The sequence below is a fragment of the Actinia tenebrosa genome, unplaced genomic scaffold (genome assembly GCF_029948245.1).
Source record: "Actinia tenebrosa isolate PJP-AT-01 unplaced genomic scaffold, QUT_ActTen_1.0 utg1892__unscaffolded, whole genome shotgun sequence".
Lineage (NCBI taxonomy): Eukaryota > Metazoa > Cnidaria > Anthozoa > Actiniaria > Actiniidae > Actinia > Actinia tenebrosa.
Genome location: NW_028292597.1, coordinates 74,725 through 89,405, shown reverse-complemented (window position 1 = coordinate 89,405; position 14,681 = coordinate 74,725). Strand labels below are relative to the sequence as shown.

Below are 14,681 nucleotides of genomic sequence, written 5' to 3'. Positions count from 1 at the left end.
AGTTAACAGTGTCTTTAACTAATTTTTGATTGTCAGGGGTAAGATCCTTATCCACTTCACAATAAAAATTAGTATCAGAGAGTTGACGTAAAGCCTCCTGTTTATACAGGTCAGAACGCCAGACAACTACTGCAACGCCTTTGTCAGCGGGCTTAATAACAATGTCAGAACAATTGCGTACTTGACGTAAAGCCAACCACTCGTCCTTAGAAAGATTAGAATAACTGAGTTTACGGTTAAGATTGAACAATGTCAGAACGATTGCGTAATTGACGTAAAGCCAACCACTCGTCCTTAGAAAGATTAGAATAACTGAGTTTACGGTTAAGATTGCTAACCATTCTCTTTCTGACTTCATTGTTTTCGGTCTTTCTTTGCTTAACGGCAACAATGATTGTCGCAAGACCAAAGAAATGCGGCTTATTCACCTATTGGGCACTCTTAGTCCCAACGGGATTAATGAACGCTTTATTTTCAACTAACCTTTTCTTTTGTCTTTTGATTGTTTGTTTGTGTTTGTGTTTGTTTCCTTGCCTACCTTGCTCTCATTGGTTTCTTTTGTCTTATTCTATCATATATACACTCCTTTCTACCACTTCTTTCTCTTTTACTCCGACGAAGGACTAGCGTCCGAAACGTCAGTAAGTTTTTTCATCTTTTCACGGTGTATAATTTACCTTTTCATCATTACTGTTTCCTTCTTCTAGATATCGTTGTAAGGAGGGAAGGTAAAACTCAAGTTACAATTTTCAAGTTACGTACTTCGAATTACACACTTTTCGAGTTACGCGCTCGGACACACCTATATTTTAAAGGCCACACCCACTTTGACATCTGTGTGTAACTCGATGACAAACATCGTTGAAGTCAAAAGAAAGTGTGCAAAGGAGTCTGGTAGTGGTAGTAAATGACGTTATACTGCAAGTGACCTATTCTAATTTTGTTAATGTTCATTATACAGGTTGTTTTGCTTGATGAATGTAGTCAAATGACCGAGCCGACTGCACTTCTTCCTTTAGCAAGGTTAGTCATTAACAATAGCTGGTACAAGCATCTGATCATATTGTTATAAAAGTATCTTGTTTACAATTCTGTGTTATCAGGTTTGGATGTCAAAAACTAATTCTTGTTGGAGACCCCAAGGTAAAATAACCATATCCATCTTATTTGTCAACGTAACGTATAACGTAATTTATTTCCAGTCATTGATGTTTTACCAATTACAGCAACTAAGTCCAACTATACCAGGATCAACACAAGGATCACATCTCGAGAACCATGCAGGCCTTGAACAAACACTATTTGATCGTCTAACCAAGATGGTACTCACCTTTATGTCTATTTCTTTTGTGTCAGTCTTCACAAGTGATTGATAAGATTTTACTTGTTTTTGATCTAGGGTTACAGAACCACACTTCTTAGAACCCAGGTACCATAACGTAGTCCATAACGTAGTTCAGTAGAGAATACTCATCTCTGGCAGGGTGGTTAAGACTTACTACATACGCAATTCTAAGTGTATATTAATGTTTGTTTGGATGTTTTCCAGTACCGTTGTCATCCTACTATTAGTGCTGTGGCCAACAGGTATAGTTGAAATCAATGTTTGTTAGGCTCAGGTCAAACGTCTAACTTCACATGAGCCCAACCTAATTGAAACAATGGATAATAAATAGTAATTAGTAAATAAAATAAATAAAGAGGCGGTATTCTTTGATGTCGTTAGGTTCGGCTCATGTGAAGATCGATGTTTGACATTGGTCTAATTTTCATGCATGTTCATTGTGATGAAGCAACGAAGTTTACGTTAAACTTCTGTCAACGTTGTTTACTTGTTGTTCGTTTATTAAATTTCTTCACTAAAGATATACTAGTTGACAAAATATATGAATATTATATTATAAAAAATAAAAGCAAAAATGAGGGGATGGAGATAAGCGCTGAAGCCACATGCTAGTGATGCCCCCATAATTAATCTAGTCTTGCTAATTAAAACCTTAAAACTGTAGAGGACGAACAATATTACCAATGGCCATTTCACACATTTCACGGAAATAAAAACGGTCAAATAATGTTTGACGAAATAACCCGCCTTTACCACCCTGTTTAATAGGCGATTATAGATATTTGGCGATTAATGATAATTCAGCCCTTCGAATGCTGCAGTCTTTTTTTTGCAATACTTATTGTTTATCACTAATTAGGTTGTTTTATGAAGGCCATTTAGTGGATGGAATTACTCCAGAAGACAGAACTCCTCTTGTGGTAAGAAAGTTAAATTAACTCTTCATTCTAAACACGGTTCTCGGATGCTCTACGTACTGCATGATTTACAGCAAAACGAGTCGATTGTATTTGCCCTTCTTTATATGATATTTTTCATTGCTTATACGCACAGAGTTTTTCTCCAACATTGTGTTTTTATGATGTATCACGAGGCCAAGAGAAATGTGGACGCGATGGGAGTTATTACAATGAGCAGGAAGTAAGCACAATATCATTTATGACATAAGTACAATGCTCCTAAATAAAAACTTGGCAAGTTTTATTTTTATCTTTTATTGGATTTTATAGGCAGAATTCGTTGTATTTCTTGTTGGCTGTCTCTTGGAATCAGGATTAGAACCAGAGCAACTAGGTGAGATATGTTATCCCACTCTGCAAATACTAAAGTCTTAATGTCTGATGGAAACCTGCATTCTGAAAGCTTGTATCATTTTCAACGTTTTGGGATTAATATATTAATTATGTTTTTTTTGTCATATGTGCCAGGCGTGATCACTCTCTACAAGTCGCAACTTGTAACGATCTCCTCGCACTTAGCTCAAAGCCGGTCAGTATAATTCGTTGATATTCGGCTTTCTAAATAGTATGTTGAAACATTGGCAGTATCAAATCTGTTGGTTTTACAGATTGGCTTCTCACAAACAACTCAAGGCGGTGCAGGTATTTTTAGTTTCTGTATAACAATAAACATTTGTGTACTTGTTAGGCTGCGTTCATAATGTACGGCAAAGGGGGAGCAGGTGAAAATTTGCCCAGAATAATTCTCAACACCCCCATTAAAGTCATGCAAAGAAATACGACCCCCCCCCCCCCCAAGCAAGGCTTGTAGTTTCTTCCAAAAATTGTGCATCCCCCCCATTTTTCCGATAAATATTTGCCAATCTCCCCTCAATTTCACCTGCCCCCGCTGCCATACATTATGAACGGAGCCCTATAAGTTATCTTCATTATCAATTTGCCTTTATCTTGTATTAGATCTCTACAGTAGATGCATTCCAAGGAGGCGAAAAGGACGTTATTTTGTTGTCTTGCGTACGAACAGATCACGTGGGCTTTATTGATTGTGGCAGGTACTAGGGGCATTGAATAATGAAAAAAGACTTGTTCATAGGGCGTGGTACAATACTCCCTGCTTGAATAAGGTGTTAGGCTTTTCTAAGCAGACATGTTCATTGTGTGGTACAATACTCCCAGCTTGACAAATGGGTCACGATTTAGGGATCCGAGTTTTGCGTTGGGTTTGTCGTTGGACCCAACGACCCAACACGGCAAACATCAATCTAAGGTATATGAGCTTACTTCTGATCACAGTTTTGTGCCTATGAAGGAAAAGGTGCTTTCGCTTGTGCGCATCTATTGTTTTATCATAGATCACGTGACCTTTAATTTTTGCACCATACTCTCACCTGTGTTTAATACACACCAGGATTCTTTTATATTTAAGTTTTTTCTCTTCCCTTCTTTTTTTTTTGCTAAAGCCAACTTTTCCTTTCTTAACTTGTAACCACCTCATTCCTGATGCTCTGCAACCTGTGCTGTTGTATGATAATTTTCTCCCATATCGATAGTTAACCCGGCGCCACCCGGAGTCCATGCAAAACTATCGTTTTCAAGACCATAACTATATTCACTATTCCGTAATTTAATAAGTTACATCGGATTGTCGATATCAGTTGTTATACCGACGATGATGTAAGAAGACAAACAACGACAAACCCAACGATCCTAGATCCCTAAATCGCGACTGGTATAATGTATGACCCCGGAGCACAGCTCTAACCAGTTAGAATTAGTTATGGTTGATTTTAGAGGAGGGAGGAAAAACCGGTGGACCGGAAAAACCCGCGGAGTCGGAAAGAGAACCAACCAACTCAGCTCACATGGGGCGACTAGGATTCGAACCCCGGACCTCATAGGTGAGAGGCGAGCGTTTTACCACCACGCCATCTGACTCCTGGGTTAGGGTTAGGTTTGTGTTAGTCTCTTCTTAACAGATTTATCTGGAGTTGTACTTTGATTAAGGTATTGTTTATTTTTGATTTTAGACGCACAAATGTCGCACTTACAAGAGCAAAAAGGTAGCAAAGTAGAACTTGTAGCTAATCACAATGCTACAGTATAAAAAATGATTAAATAAGTTGACTATCATCGTTATCACCACTATCAACACGATTATTGTCATCACCACTATCAACACCATCACCACCACGATCATTCTCATCACCACTATCAACACCATCACCACCACGATCATTGTCATCACCACTATCAACACCATCACCACCACGATTATTGTCATCACCACTATCAACACCATCACCAAAACGATTGTCATCACCACTATCAACACCATCACCACCACGATCATTCTCATCACCACTATCAACACCATCACCACCACGATTATTGTCATCACCACTATCAACACAACCACCACCACGATTATTGTCATCACCACTATCAACACCATCACCACCACGATTATTGTCATCACCACTATCAACACCATCACCACCACGATTATTGACATCACCACTATCAACATCATGAGTAATAATTTTCATCGTCATGGTATAGAGTTGTTTTCAAAAACCCGTGAAATATACTTTACCTTATTTAGTACTATTACACTTTAATTCTTTTGTTTTCTATTGTGTTTATCCGATTAGTACACTTTGTTTCATGGGTTTATAAAAACCACTTCTTACTGAGGCTCGCAGCAAATATCCTATTGATTATGCACGAGGTTCTCGACCAATGCTCTTTTTATTACATTCTCTAGACATTTACTAATTATTGGTAATAAACGCATGCTATCCAGTAATGAGTTGTGGAGGAATGTCATCGAGGAATGTAGAGGTGAGCAAATCCCTATCGTAACCCAATAAATTGCCTTTTCTTTTCAATGTTCGTTCCTGATGGAAAGTTGCGTTTTTAATTTGAGTTTGTAATGTTTCTGATACAGCTCAACCTGATGGTGTGGTTTTAGACGAGCATTTCAAGAGTTCTTGGCAAAAAGGTAAGGTAAATTACTTCGTCAGTGGCTCTGGAAAATTAACAGCCATTCCGAGGTTGAGGAGGAAAATATGTTTTAGATGACGAAATCGACACCATCCTGTAAATATGTCCTCTAATGGTAACTCCACCCAGTTTTTTCCACAACCTCTGACACAGCTAATATGATTTCTCTTCACGAAATTATATGATTGGACTCGATAAACAGTGTTAAGCAATAGAGACTTCAGGTCAGGTGGATGCACCTTGATGATGGAAGTACCAGATCAACATTGTTTGTTACGTTTCAATCCTGTCTCCAAGTTGACAATTTTTATGAATTACAATTTTAGATGATATCGACGTCCCTTCACAGGTTACCACTGACCACCAATATCCTGTGAATGATATGAAAGATGTTCCAAAATTCCAGCATGGTAATGTTTTGCCCCCATCTCCATCAATTGATAACGAAATCCAAGACAGTTGTTCGCAGACAAGTTTTGATTTCTTGCTCGAATCTCCATCGGCTGATGATGATGTTGATGTGGTATTACCCAAGCTTTCATCGACTGAAAACAGCAATGACGTGAATGACAAAATACCGGAGCAGCTATCTACTGGTATTACGAATGGCATGCAAAGTCTTTCACAGGATACCAGCGTTCCTGTCTCTGTGGATGGATCTCCACAGAAAGGATGTTAGTAGCCCATCAAGAGTGTTTTTCTCACCCAGCATGTCTTCGTCTGTCAATTCAAATAAAAATGACTTGGCTGTAAAGTCTGTGACATGTGACAGCAGCGGCAGCGAAGAGTTTGACCGCCAACTGATTTCTTGTGTCGAAAGTGACAATATCGAACAGACGAATTGTATTACCTGGTCTCCCGAAACTATTCATGAATATATAGACGAGGATTTACCATGCTTTGATGTGTCTAATATATAGTTGCACACGAACGAATAACAATCGTATTCGGATTTACAGCGAATCGTTGTTGACTTTGTAAATTCATTTTCAGTTGGCCCATAAATATTTTTGTATCTCTCAGATCTTGTCTCTGTTATTGTTGGGACGAATATGACGGTGATTATTAAATAGTGTAGTATGTAAGCATTTCTTACCGAATAAAAGTAGGTATTTTTAGTCTGGTTACTATTATACTGGCACTATTATACTAGTGGAGCGGAATGGTTGGGAAACGTATACTAGGTTTTAAAGATGAGAATATGTGGACCGCGTAGCACTCATGAAATACATGAAGATATAGAAATATAAATAAGTTATAGTGCTTGGAACTAACATCTATTTCATCCCGGCCTGCTCTCAGTCTGACCTCTAGCTCAGCTGGTAGAGCATCGGTAGTACAATTCCGAAGGTCGTGGGTTCGATTCCCAGCGAGGTTTAATTCCAGGGGCTTTCGCCCGGAATAACCTCGTTCCCAAGCACTATAACTTATCTATATTTCTATATCTTCATGTATTCTAGGTTTTGTTCGACTTTATCTATTGTTTATACACCTATTTCGAAAATCGTTGTCGCACCAAGAGCCTCAAGTAACAAGCCAAGGTTCCAGAGAACGTCGGTACTTTTAATTATAATTGATTTATTCATGGTTCATGCAAGTGGCTATAGCTCTCCATCTGAAGCAGCCTTGCTTGGAGCAATTTGTTAAGTCAATAAATGAAAATGCACCATAAATAAACTAATTACAGCTAAAAGTACCGGCGTTCTCTGCGGTCTTGGCTTGTTGCTTGAGGCTTTCGGTGCGACAACGATTTCTGAAATAGGTGTGTATATGACGTTGACCGTGCACAGAGAAGGAAAAATGATTCTGTAATTTGTTCACAGTATTAGGGAATATGGAATTTTTCCGTAAAAAATCGTTCTACAATAGTCATTATTTGTTAATTCATCCTATATGATATTGTTTATCGAAAAGGAAAGTACCTCGACCGCATAGTTGTTGATACTTGAAAATAATAAGGAAATCAGTATTTTCAGCCATACTTGCTTTCCTTCATTGTGCACGGTCAGTATCGCGTGATGGTACGGTTCAACCTCAAATGTAAAACAATACCTTTATTCTATGGAGTTTCCACTCCACTCCACTCCATTAACTATGGCTAAAAGAAGGCTCCTAATTTGCTCATCCATTCCCAGGCTTCGTTCTGCCGGTTGTGGATTACCCCTGGTATGCTCTTTTAGCAAAAAAACTGCTAAGGAATGTAGAGAACAATTTGTATGTTTTGAGATATGACGTGAATGTTTGTGGGTCTGACAATGACATTTTTTTCCTTGCATTTTCACACTACAGTGGATTCCGTAGTATAAACAAAAATGGTAAAATAAGAATTTTATAGAATGTGAAAGAATTTCAGGGCTTTACCTAGGCCTAGGAGTAAAAAACTGGCTTTAGTTAAATTTGAGAAAAAAAGAAAACTAGAAGGGATAGGAAATTCAGGAAATTGGAATTACAGTTTTTGCTGGTAATTTGAGCCTGCAGATAAGTTAATTTCACAAATGTTTTTGTGGGAATATGTTTTCTTTATAGGCTTACCATTGAAAACATCTTCATTCACAAACTATTTTCAGCACACTGCAATGACAGAAAGCAGAAAAGAGATCATGATACCTCGCTATTCATGGGCATGTACAACAGTGATAACTGTGGGGTGGTGTACTCTATAGACTTGTATAAGACATCATTCAGACTTCCATTGAAGTAGATTATCAATTGGGAAGACTAGAATTTGGATCATTTCTAGGTGACCTAACTTGATGAGTTCAATGATGTTTGGCTAGCATGATACACAAGGTTCTATCATAGGATTGTAATTTAATACGTTTTTTCACCAGTAAAATAAGAACTCAGTTTCATATTAAATTTTAACAGTAAAAATGTTTCATGAAAACCTACGACAAAAAAACTAATGGAAAACTTTTAATACCAAGAGTTCAGCACAGAAAGGTGTAGCCAAGAATATCTGAAGGGGACAAAAATTCAAAAGTCTGCCATTTTGTAGCAGAACAACAAACGTCAATATTTTGGCACTTAATTCATGTTTTTGCCATATGAAATGAGATATAATGTCATTTTGATAAAGCATGAATATAATAATCCCTGTTCCCTTGAGATTGAATAAATATCAATTATAGTAGACCTAGTCCCTCAGCAGACTCTGTATACATTTTAAGAGAGAATTCTTTTCGTATTCAAGCAGTGAGCGCCATTTTTGTGCTTTTCTAGGCTTTTCTAAAAGACAAAAATCTTGTTATTCAGAAAGTTTAACTTGTTTGGAAGTGGAGATGACTGATGAATAAAAGTGTTAACCCAAAGCAAAAATGTTATTCGAAAATGAGGTTTAGGCCTTCCTCTTCTTATTTCCCATATATTTTCTATAAAAAAAGCCAGTGACAAAGCTACATTCTAACACAAATTCAACAAAGCATCTTTGTACGATTGAAAATACCGCTTCAAACAGGCATTTTATCATAGTACATCAGTTTCTAACTGTTTAAAAAAGGGGGAACAAAACTCATACGAAAGTCTAGTTTTTGGCGCTTTTTGCCATTATTGCTCATTATTGAAAAAATTTCCTCATAATATCAAAATACTTAATTGAATAAATTACAAACACAATACCTTAGCAGACTCTGAATATATTAATACTTAATTGAAACATAGATCCCCAGTAACTTAGCAGACTCCAAATACGTAAATTGAATAAATCAGACCCAGTCCCTCAGCAGACTCTAAATACATTAATACTTAATTGAATACATTATAGATGCAGTCCCTTAGCAGACTCTGAATATATTAATACTTAATTGAATATATTATAGACCCAGTCCCTTAACAGATTCTAAATGCATTAATACTTAATTGAATGCATTATAGACCCAGTCCCCTAGCCGACTCTGAATATATTAATACTTAATTGAATACATTATAGACCCAGTCCCTTAGCAGACTCTGAATGCATTAACACTTAATTGAATACATTATAGACCTTAGTATTGTAGTCCTCTAGTTTAAGGGTCCAGGCTAGCTTTTTATATTCAATTACATCACTATCAGGAAAACCTATGGGTAAAGGGCGTGGTTATTTTGTAATTCTCCTACTTGCACTAATGCTCACAGTAGAGTGCAAATAATATACCCGTGAAATAGATAGCTAGCTAACTAATTACTAACTTTGTGCTATTGGTTGCCTAAGCTAATTAGTCAAAGAAATAGGCGAGGCGTGACGGGTAAACTAGTGCACGTGTGCTACTCAAGGGCGCGCATTTTTAAATATTTTTAAACACGCTTGCAAAAACTGAAACAATATTTTATCGTACATGCTTTTCCTTCGTATAATTTGACATGTTCGCATTTTCGAATTCGTATCTGTTAAACAACAAGTGGAGCTTGATTCATGTTTTATGACTTATTATTCAGCTGATGACTGTATAATCTTCAAATTGTCTAGTATTTAAGTCATTGCTTTTAAGTCATTAGTAGGGCTAATACGGCTCAAGCGAAATGGTTTTTGGACTGGCCATTAGTCCTTTGAATTCATTGACGGTAGCGTGATATCTTCGAGAGCCTAACTGGAATAACGTAGCCATTGCGTTTCTCAAAAGTAAATTTTTATGTCTTGCTTGGTTGGTTGGTTGAGTTTTGGAATTAAAAATACAAAATCCCCACGCTCTATAAATTGGATTGGTAAACAAAAGACTTACCCAAACTTGCCTAACAATACTCTCCCCGTCATTTTATGGTAACGATTTAATAAACAATAGTCTGCTCGTCATTTTATGGTAACGATTTGATAAACAATGGATGTGCCCATCACTGGCCCACCATTCCTGAAACAAAGACTTGTTCATACCGGTCAACAATAATCTTATGACGTCAATTGGTCTCCATGGTAACCCGAAACAATACCTACCCGTCGCTTTATGCTAATATTTGATGAATAGTTAATGTGCCCACCACTAGCCCACCCAAAAAAGGGCTCGTGCCATGCGGCCTATACTACTCTCAGCTGACTACTTTTGAATATTTAATAAATGAATTATTGTTCAGCAAACGTGCCAGGTCAGTATCAAAACATATATCTTTTGTATTGGTACTTTCTATATCAACCCTCAACCATACTAAGTTTGCTGTTTATTACGAATTTTAGGTCCCTCCAAGAAAAGTCGGGTCGGGATTGGAGAAAGAAAAAAGTGTTGTTCTCAAATGTTACAACACTCTTAACAGAATGGAAAGAGGTTGTCTTGACAGCACAACAGAAGATTGGAGAGATAGCAGCAAGCATGCATGCCACAACACGTAGTTAACCTGTATTTAACCCAAACAGAAGAGTCCCTGACCAGACGCATACAAAACATAGTAAAAATTGCTATGCAGCAGCCTTATGCCCCCGAGTCAGGAGAGATTGGAATGGAGAAACAACTTCAAGTTTCAAATCAAACAAGATATTCAAGAAAAATGCAACCAGATGAGAGAAGGGCTGAAGCCCTCAAGGTAAAGCTGGATCAGAATTTTGCGGATTCATCTCCTAGCGAAGACGAGAGTATCGAACCTTTTGCTGAGAAGAAGAGGAAGGTAGACACAGCGAAAGAGGCTAACCTCTAAAAGCTATGAGCACGATGGAGAATGTTAATCAGCTTTTGCTGAAAGTAGACAAATACATCAGTGATCAGAACAGAACAAAACCCTAAAGAGAGAGACTTTTCAAGTAAAAACTGTAGAAATTCATCTAAGAAATGTAGAATGATTTATTTGAATGAATTGAAACTTTCATGTTTTGTTAATAAAATAATGGATATAAAATGCTTAAATTTCCCTATAACGTCAAACAGTTGTGCGGTGTTTCCAATTCGTGTCTTTTTTAATTATTGTTTTTGTATTTGAATATTAGCAGATCTAATTAGCTTGCTAAAGTGTGAAGTATGAATTCGCTCTAATAACTCATTTCTATGCTTCACATGTCTGCAATTTAAAAAAGTATTCTATGACCGGTATTCCACAGGTAACCTGGCAATAAATATTTGTCTAATATAATTCTGTATAGTGATGAAGTGTTTGATTCATAATATACTTTTAGTAAATCCTTATTGGTATTTGTCCTATCAGAAGTAGCGTCCAGAATATATACATGCGACACAAGTACCAAAAATCATTGGAGTTGGTCCCTCCTCTCTCCCTTTATTCAGCTCCAGCAAAAGATGTAACCTTTGCCTTAAAGAAAAGTTTCTAATAATCTATCGACTGGAACTCTCATCATTAAATAAACGAAACAAACTTGTATCTTCATGCCGCCACAGAAACAAAGCTATTGTGTTTCCTTCATGAATTATTAATGAGTTTTTTAAATACTGAATAAATTAGATATTTGTATAAATGTATACTACAACGTTTCTGCGATCGAGTATTTATTCAGTATATTTAATGATATGAAAAACAGAAAAATTGCTTTATCTATTGTTTGTTTCATTCAATAACTGTCAAAATATTTTTTCTTGTCCATTAGATCGTACAGATTATATATCAGTTGGTTTTAAGCATTGGAAATGGCTATTTTGTATTATGCATATCATTAGATATACTGAATAAATTAAATGTGTACTACAACGTTTCTGCGATCGAGTATATATATAATATATATATATATATTAGTGCATTTTGTTCCTTTCTGATTTAGTTTTTTTTTAACATTATATCTTATGAAAAAAATGCTTTTACATTCAAGGAAATGACGAGAGGATAAAGGAAACGTAACGTTTTCAAAGTTAGACCCTAGGCAATGTAAGTTATAATTTTATTCAGTAGCTTCAGACAGTTACACACACACACACACACAAATAGCAGCAGAAATAGGCATTTGGGAGGCATTTGTTTTTTAGAAGGGGAAAGGTGGCTGAACAAATAGTTGTTAGCATATGTGCCCAATTTGTTAGCCAACCCAGCTTCGTTTAGAAGATTTAATATTGTACTCCAATACCTAATCTCCTACACAGACATTCTTAGGGTCCGTTTCCCTTCCCACAAACATCTGCTTACTTGAGCAAAATAATTCTTTCCCATTGTTGTCATAGACCTATCGAAATTTTCTTCTTCTGGTTTGTCAAGCAGCGTTTGTTGAGGAGCCAATCAAAACTTCAAAAGAAATTTCACTTTAACACCAAAAAATGCTGCATGCATGACGGTGTCGTAACCATAGCCAAAGCAGTGATAATTAACGGCAGAAAACATGGCCTTGGTATTGATAATTTATATCATGCCAAAAAAATTTACTAATTGTTTCATTATACAATTTGTAAACTAAGGATAAAGATTGAATTCTGCTTTCCAAGAAATACCAAATGCATTTCAATCTCTGTGTGATCTTGAATGAACTCGACATGATGCAGGAAAAACTTACAGATATTGCATTTACTATGTGGAATTCACAAGTTATCATGGATTGGCTGAGGGCTCTCAGCCAATGAGAAGCAATTGTGAGTAAAATGTATAATAATTTTTGATATCATGCTCTATCTCATCCAATAACTGTTTAATGTAATAGCTATTCCAGAAATATCATTAAAAATGCAGATCACCTTTTTATTTTGGAGTAAAGTTAATGTTTTTTAAACATTGATTGTTGCCCTAACAACAATTTAAAAAACCCAGTTTTTTAAAGTAGGTTTTTGAAAATATTTCTAGATGTGAATGTAGAATTTTTTGAAAATCAAGTATGTGATAGCTAACTGTTTTTTTTGTTGAGCTAATGAAATAAAAAACATCAAACAGGTTTGTTTTCATGCTACACTTTGCAAAATTACAAAACAAAAAGTGGTTTGACACTAATTTGGGAAACTTTTTCACTCACACCCACTACCTCTAGTTTAAATTTTAAATATGCTCAACTCACATTCTGATTTTTACCGAGGGAGGAAACCGGAGAACCAAGAGAAAACCCTTGTAGCATAGGAGAGAACAACACATCAAACAAACTCGATCCACGTTGTGACCACAGGGCTCGAACCAGCGATTCGACCCTTTGGACTTGCAGCAGTAAAAGACGATGTGTTAGCAAAATATGCTTCCCATGCTTCCCAATGTCCAATGGAGGACTAAGGCAAGTTTCAAGATAGCCGCTAAATCATAGTCCTACAAACCATATCAGACAAATTGTGTTGGTCTTTCTTAGTGTAGCAAGTTGTATTGTATTCTGAAAATAACTAGGGTTTTTGTATTGTATTGTTTAGCTCCAAACTCATTGCTCCTGGCTATTGTTTTATTGTCTTCAAGTGCCTTGCAACACCAATTTAACCACTAACTAATGACTAAAAGGTATCATTTCAATATTCTATCAGAGTCTGAATATTTTCAAAGTGCAAAGTATAGAACTACCTACGTTCTCTAGGAATAGATAACTAGCTAAAAACTATGTTCTCTAGGAAGAGTTACGCAAGTAAAGAGAGTAAAACCAAGAAAATTAGCTTATCAGTTTAGTTAAGAAAATTGGAAATTCTTTGAAAAGATAGTAGTTTTAACAAAAATATTCCCAAGACGATGTAATAAAGATTCTTAAAAGCTTTTCAAAGTTAAAAAAGCAGTTTCGAAGTGGAGTGACTAAAGGCACGTACCACAAGATGCATTAGCTAGTTCGACAAAAATACAGCAAATATATAAGCGGATAAAAGCTACAGAGACGCGAAAGTACTAAAACTCAATATTTGAAGGGTAATTTTAAGGTTATAAAGGTTTATAAGGACAGAAAGAAAGTGTCCGTTTGAAAACGAGTCAAGTTTATGTCTATACACAAACAGAATCCATGTGCAGCAATTACTCGCTAATTAAACGCCAAAAAAAGAGCAAATATCAGGGGGAAGACCTAAAGAGAAGCAAAAGCATAAAATTCATCATTTGAATGGTTCCTTAAAGGTTCTGAAAGTTTCTTACCGTTTAAATAACGATATTTCTGTCTCTCTCCACACCTTGAATAGTAATCGACCGCATAGAATTAGAATGTAATGAGAGGGTTGGTATCGAGCTCGTGCGTTCGTTTGTTCGTTCGTTCGTTCGCTCGTGGCCATAAGAAAGGGGAAGGGAAGAGATCAGCCATTAGGTACCCGAAGGCATCATGAAGCTTGATGACGCTAGCAATCGGTATCCGCACGAAGAACTGTGTGGAGGCGCACTCCTGGTAGTCACTAGGGGGGTTTGGGTGATCGGTAGGTGAGTTTTGGGTGAAGAAAAGAGCATTTTAGTGTTGGTGTTACCAGTGTAGTGTCGAACCTAGTGGCTTGATCGGTGTTTGGGCACATTTTGTATGTTGTTGGGTTAAGTTCCCGTATGGAGTTTGGCAGACGCGTTGGCGGCAGCGTGGAGAAGTGGTCTTTAGAGAAGGGGTTGTTTGG

General features: G+C 36.7%; 1 protein-coding gene and 1 long non-coding RNA gene across 8 annotated transcripts in view; one reads left to right on the top strand and one right to left on the bottom strand.

Moving 5' to 3' along the window:
• The window catches only part of LOC116297621 (5'-3' DNA helicase ZGRF1), a 21,626-nt gene extending 15,201 nt beyond the window's left edge, over nucleotides 1-6,425 (top strand). For 6 of the 7 annotated variants that reach the window (XM_031705892.2, XM_031705884.2, XM_031705906.2 and 3 more), the window contains 15 exons: nucleotides 962-1,023; nucleotides 1,104-1,143; nucleotides 1,227-1,322; nucleotides 1,400-1,429; nucleotides 1,550-1,587; nucleotides 2,205-2,265; nucleotides 2,399-2,485; nucleotides 2,575-2,638; nucleotides 2,773-2,833; nucleotides 2,913-2,946; nucleotides 3,262-3,356; nucleotides 4,332-4,364; nucleotides 5,069-5,145; nucleotides 5,252-5,305; nucleotides 5,634-6,425. In XM_031705892.2, coding sequence (XP_031561752.2) covers nucleotides 962-1,023; nucleotides 1,104-1,143; nucleotides 1,227-1,322; nucleotides 1,400-1,429; nucleotides 1,550-1,587; nucleotides 2,205-2,265; nucleotides 2,399-2,485; nucleotides 2,575-2,638; nucleotides 2,773-2,833; nucleotides 2,913-2,946; nucleotides 3,262-3,356; nucleotides 4,332-4,364; nucleotides 5,069-5,145; nucleotides 5,252-5,305; nucleotides 5,634-5,986 — 1,185 coding nt within the window. In that variant the 3' untranslated portion in view covers nucleotides 5,987-6,425. The remainder of the gene's footprint in view (nucleotides 1-961; nucleotides 1,024-1,103; nucleotides 1,144-1,226; nucleotides 1,323-1,399; nucleotides 1,430-1,549; nucleotides 1,588-2,204; nucleotides 2,266-2,398; nucleotides 2,486-2,574; nucleotides 2,639-2,772; nucleotides 2,834-2,912; nucleotides 2,947-3,261; nucleotides 3,357-4,331; nucleotides 4,365-5,068; nucleotides 5,146-5,251; nucleotides 5,306-5,633) is intronic. The other variant, XM_031705900.2, reaches the window with a different exon arrangement.
• LOC116297677 (uncharacterized) lies at nucleotides 1,177-14,681 on the bottom strand. The gene is made up of 3 exons (XR_004197256.2): nucleotides 14,224-14,681; nucleotides 7,840-7,878; nucleotides 1,177-1,649 (listed from the first exon to the last, which is right to left on the bottom strand). It is a non-coding gene; the product is annotated as an uncharacterized LOC116297677 (long non-coding RNA).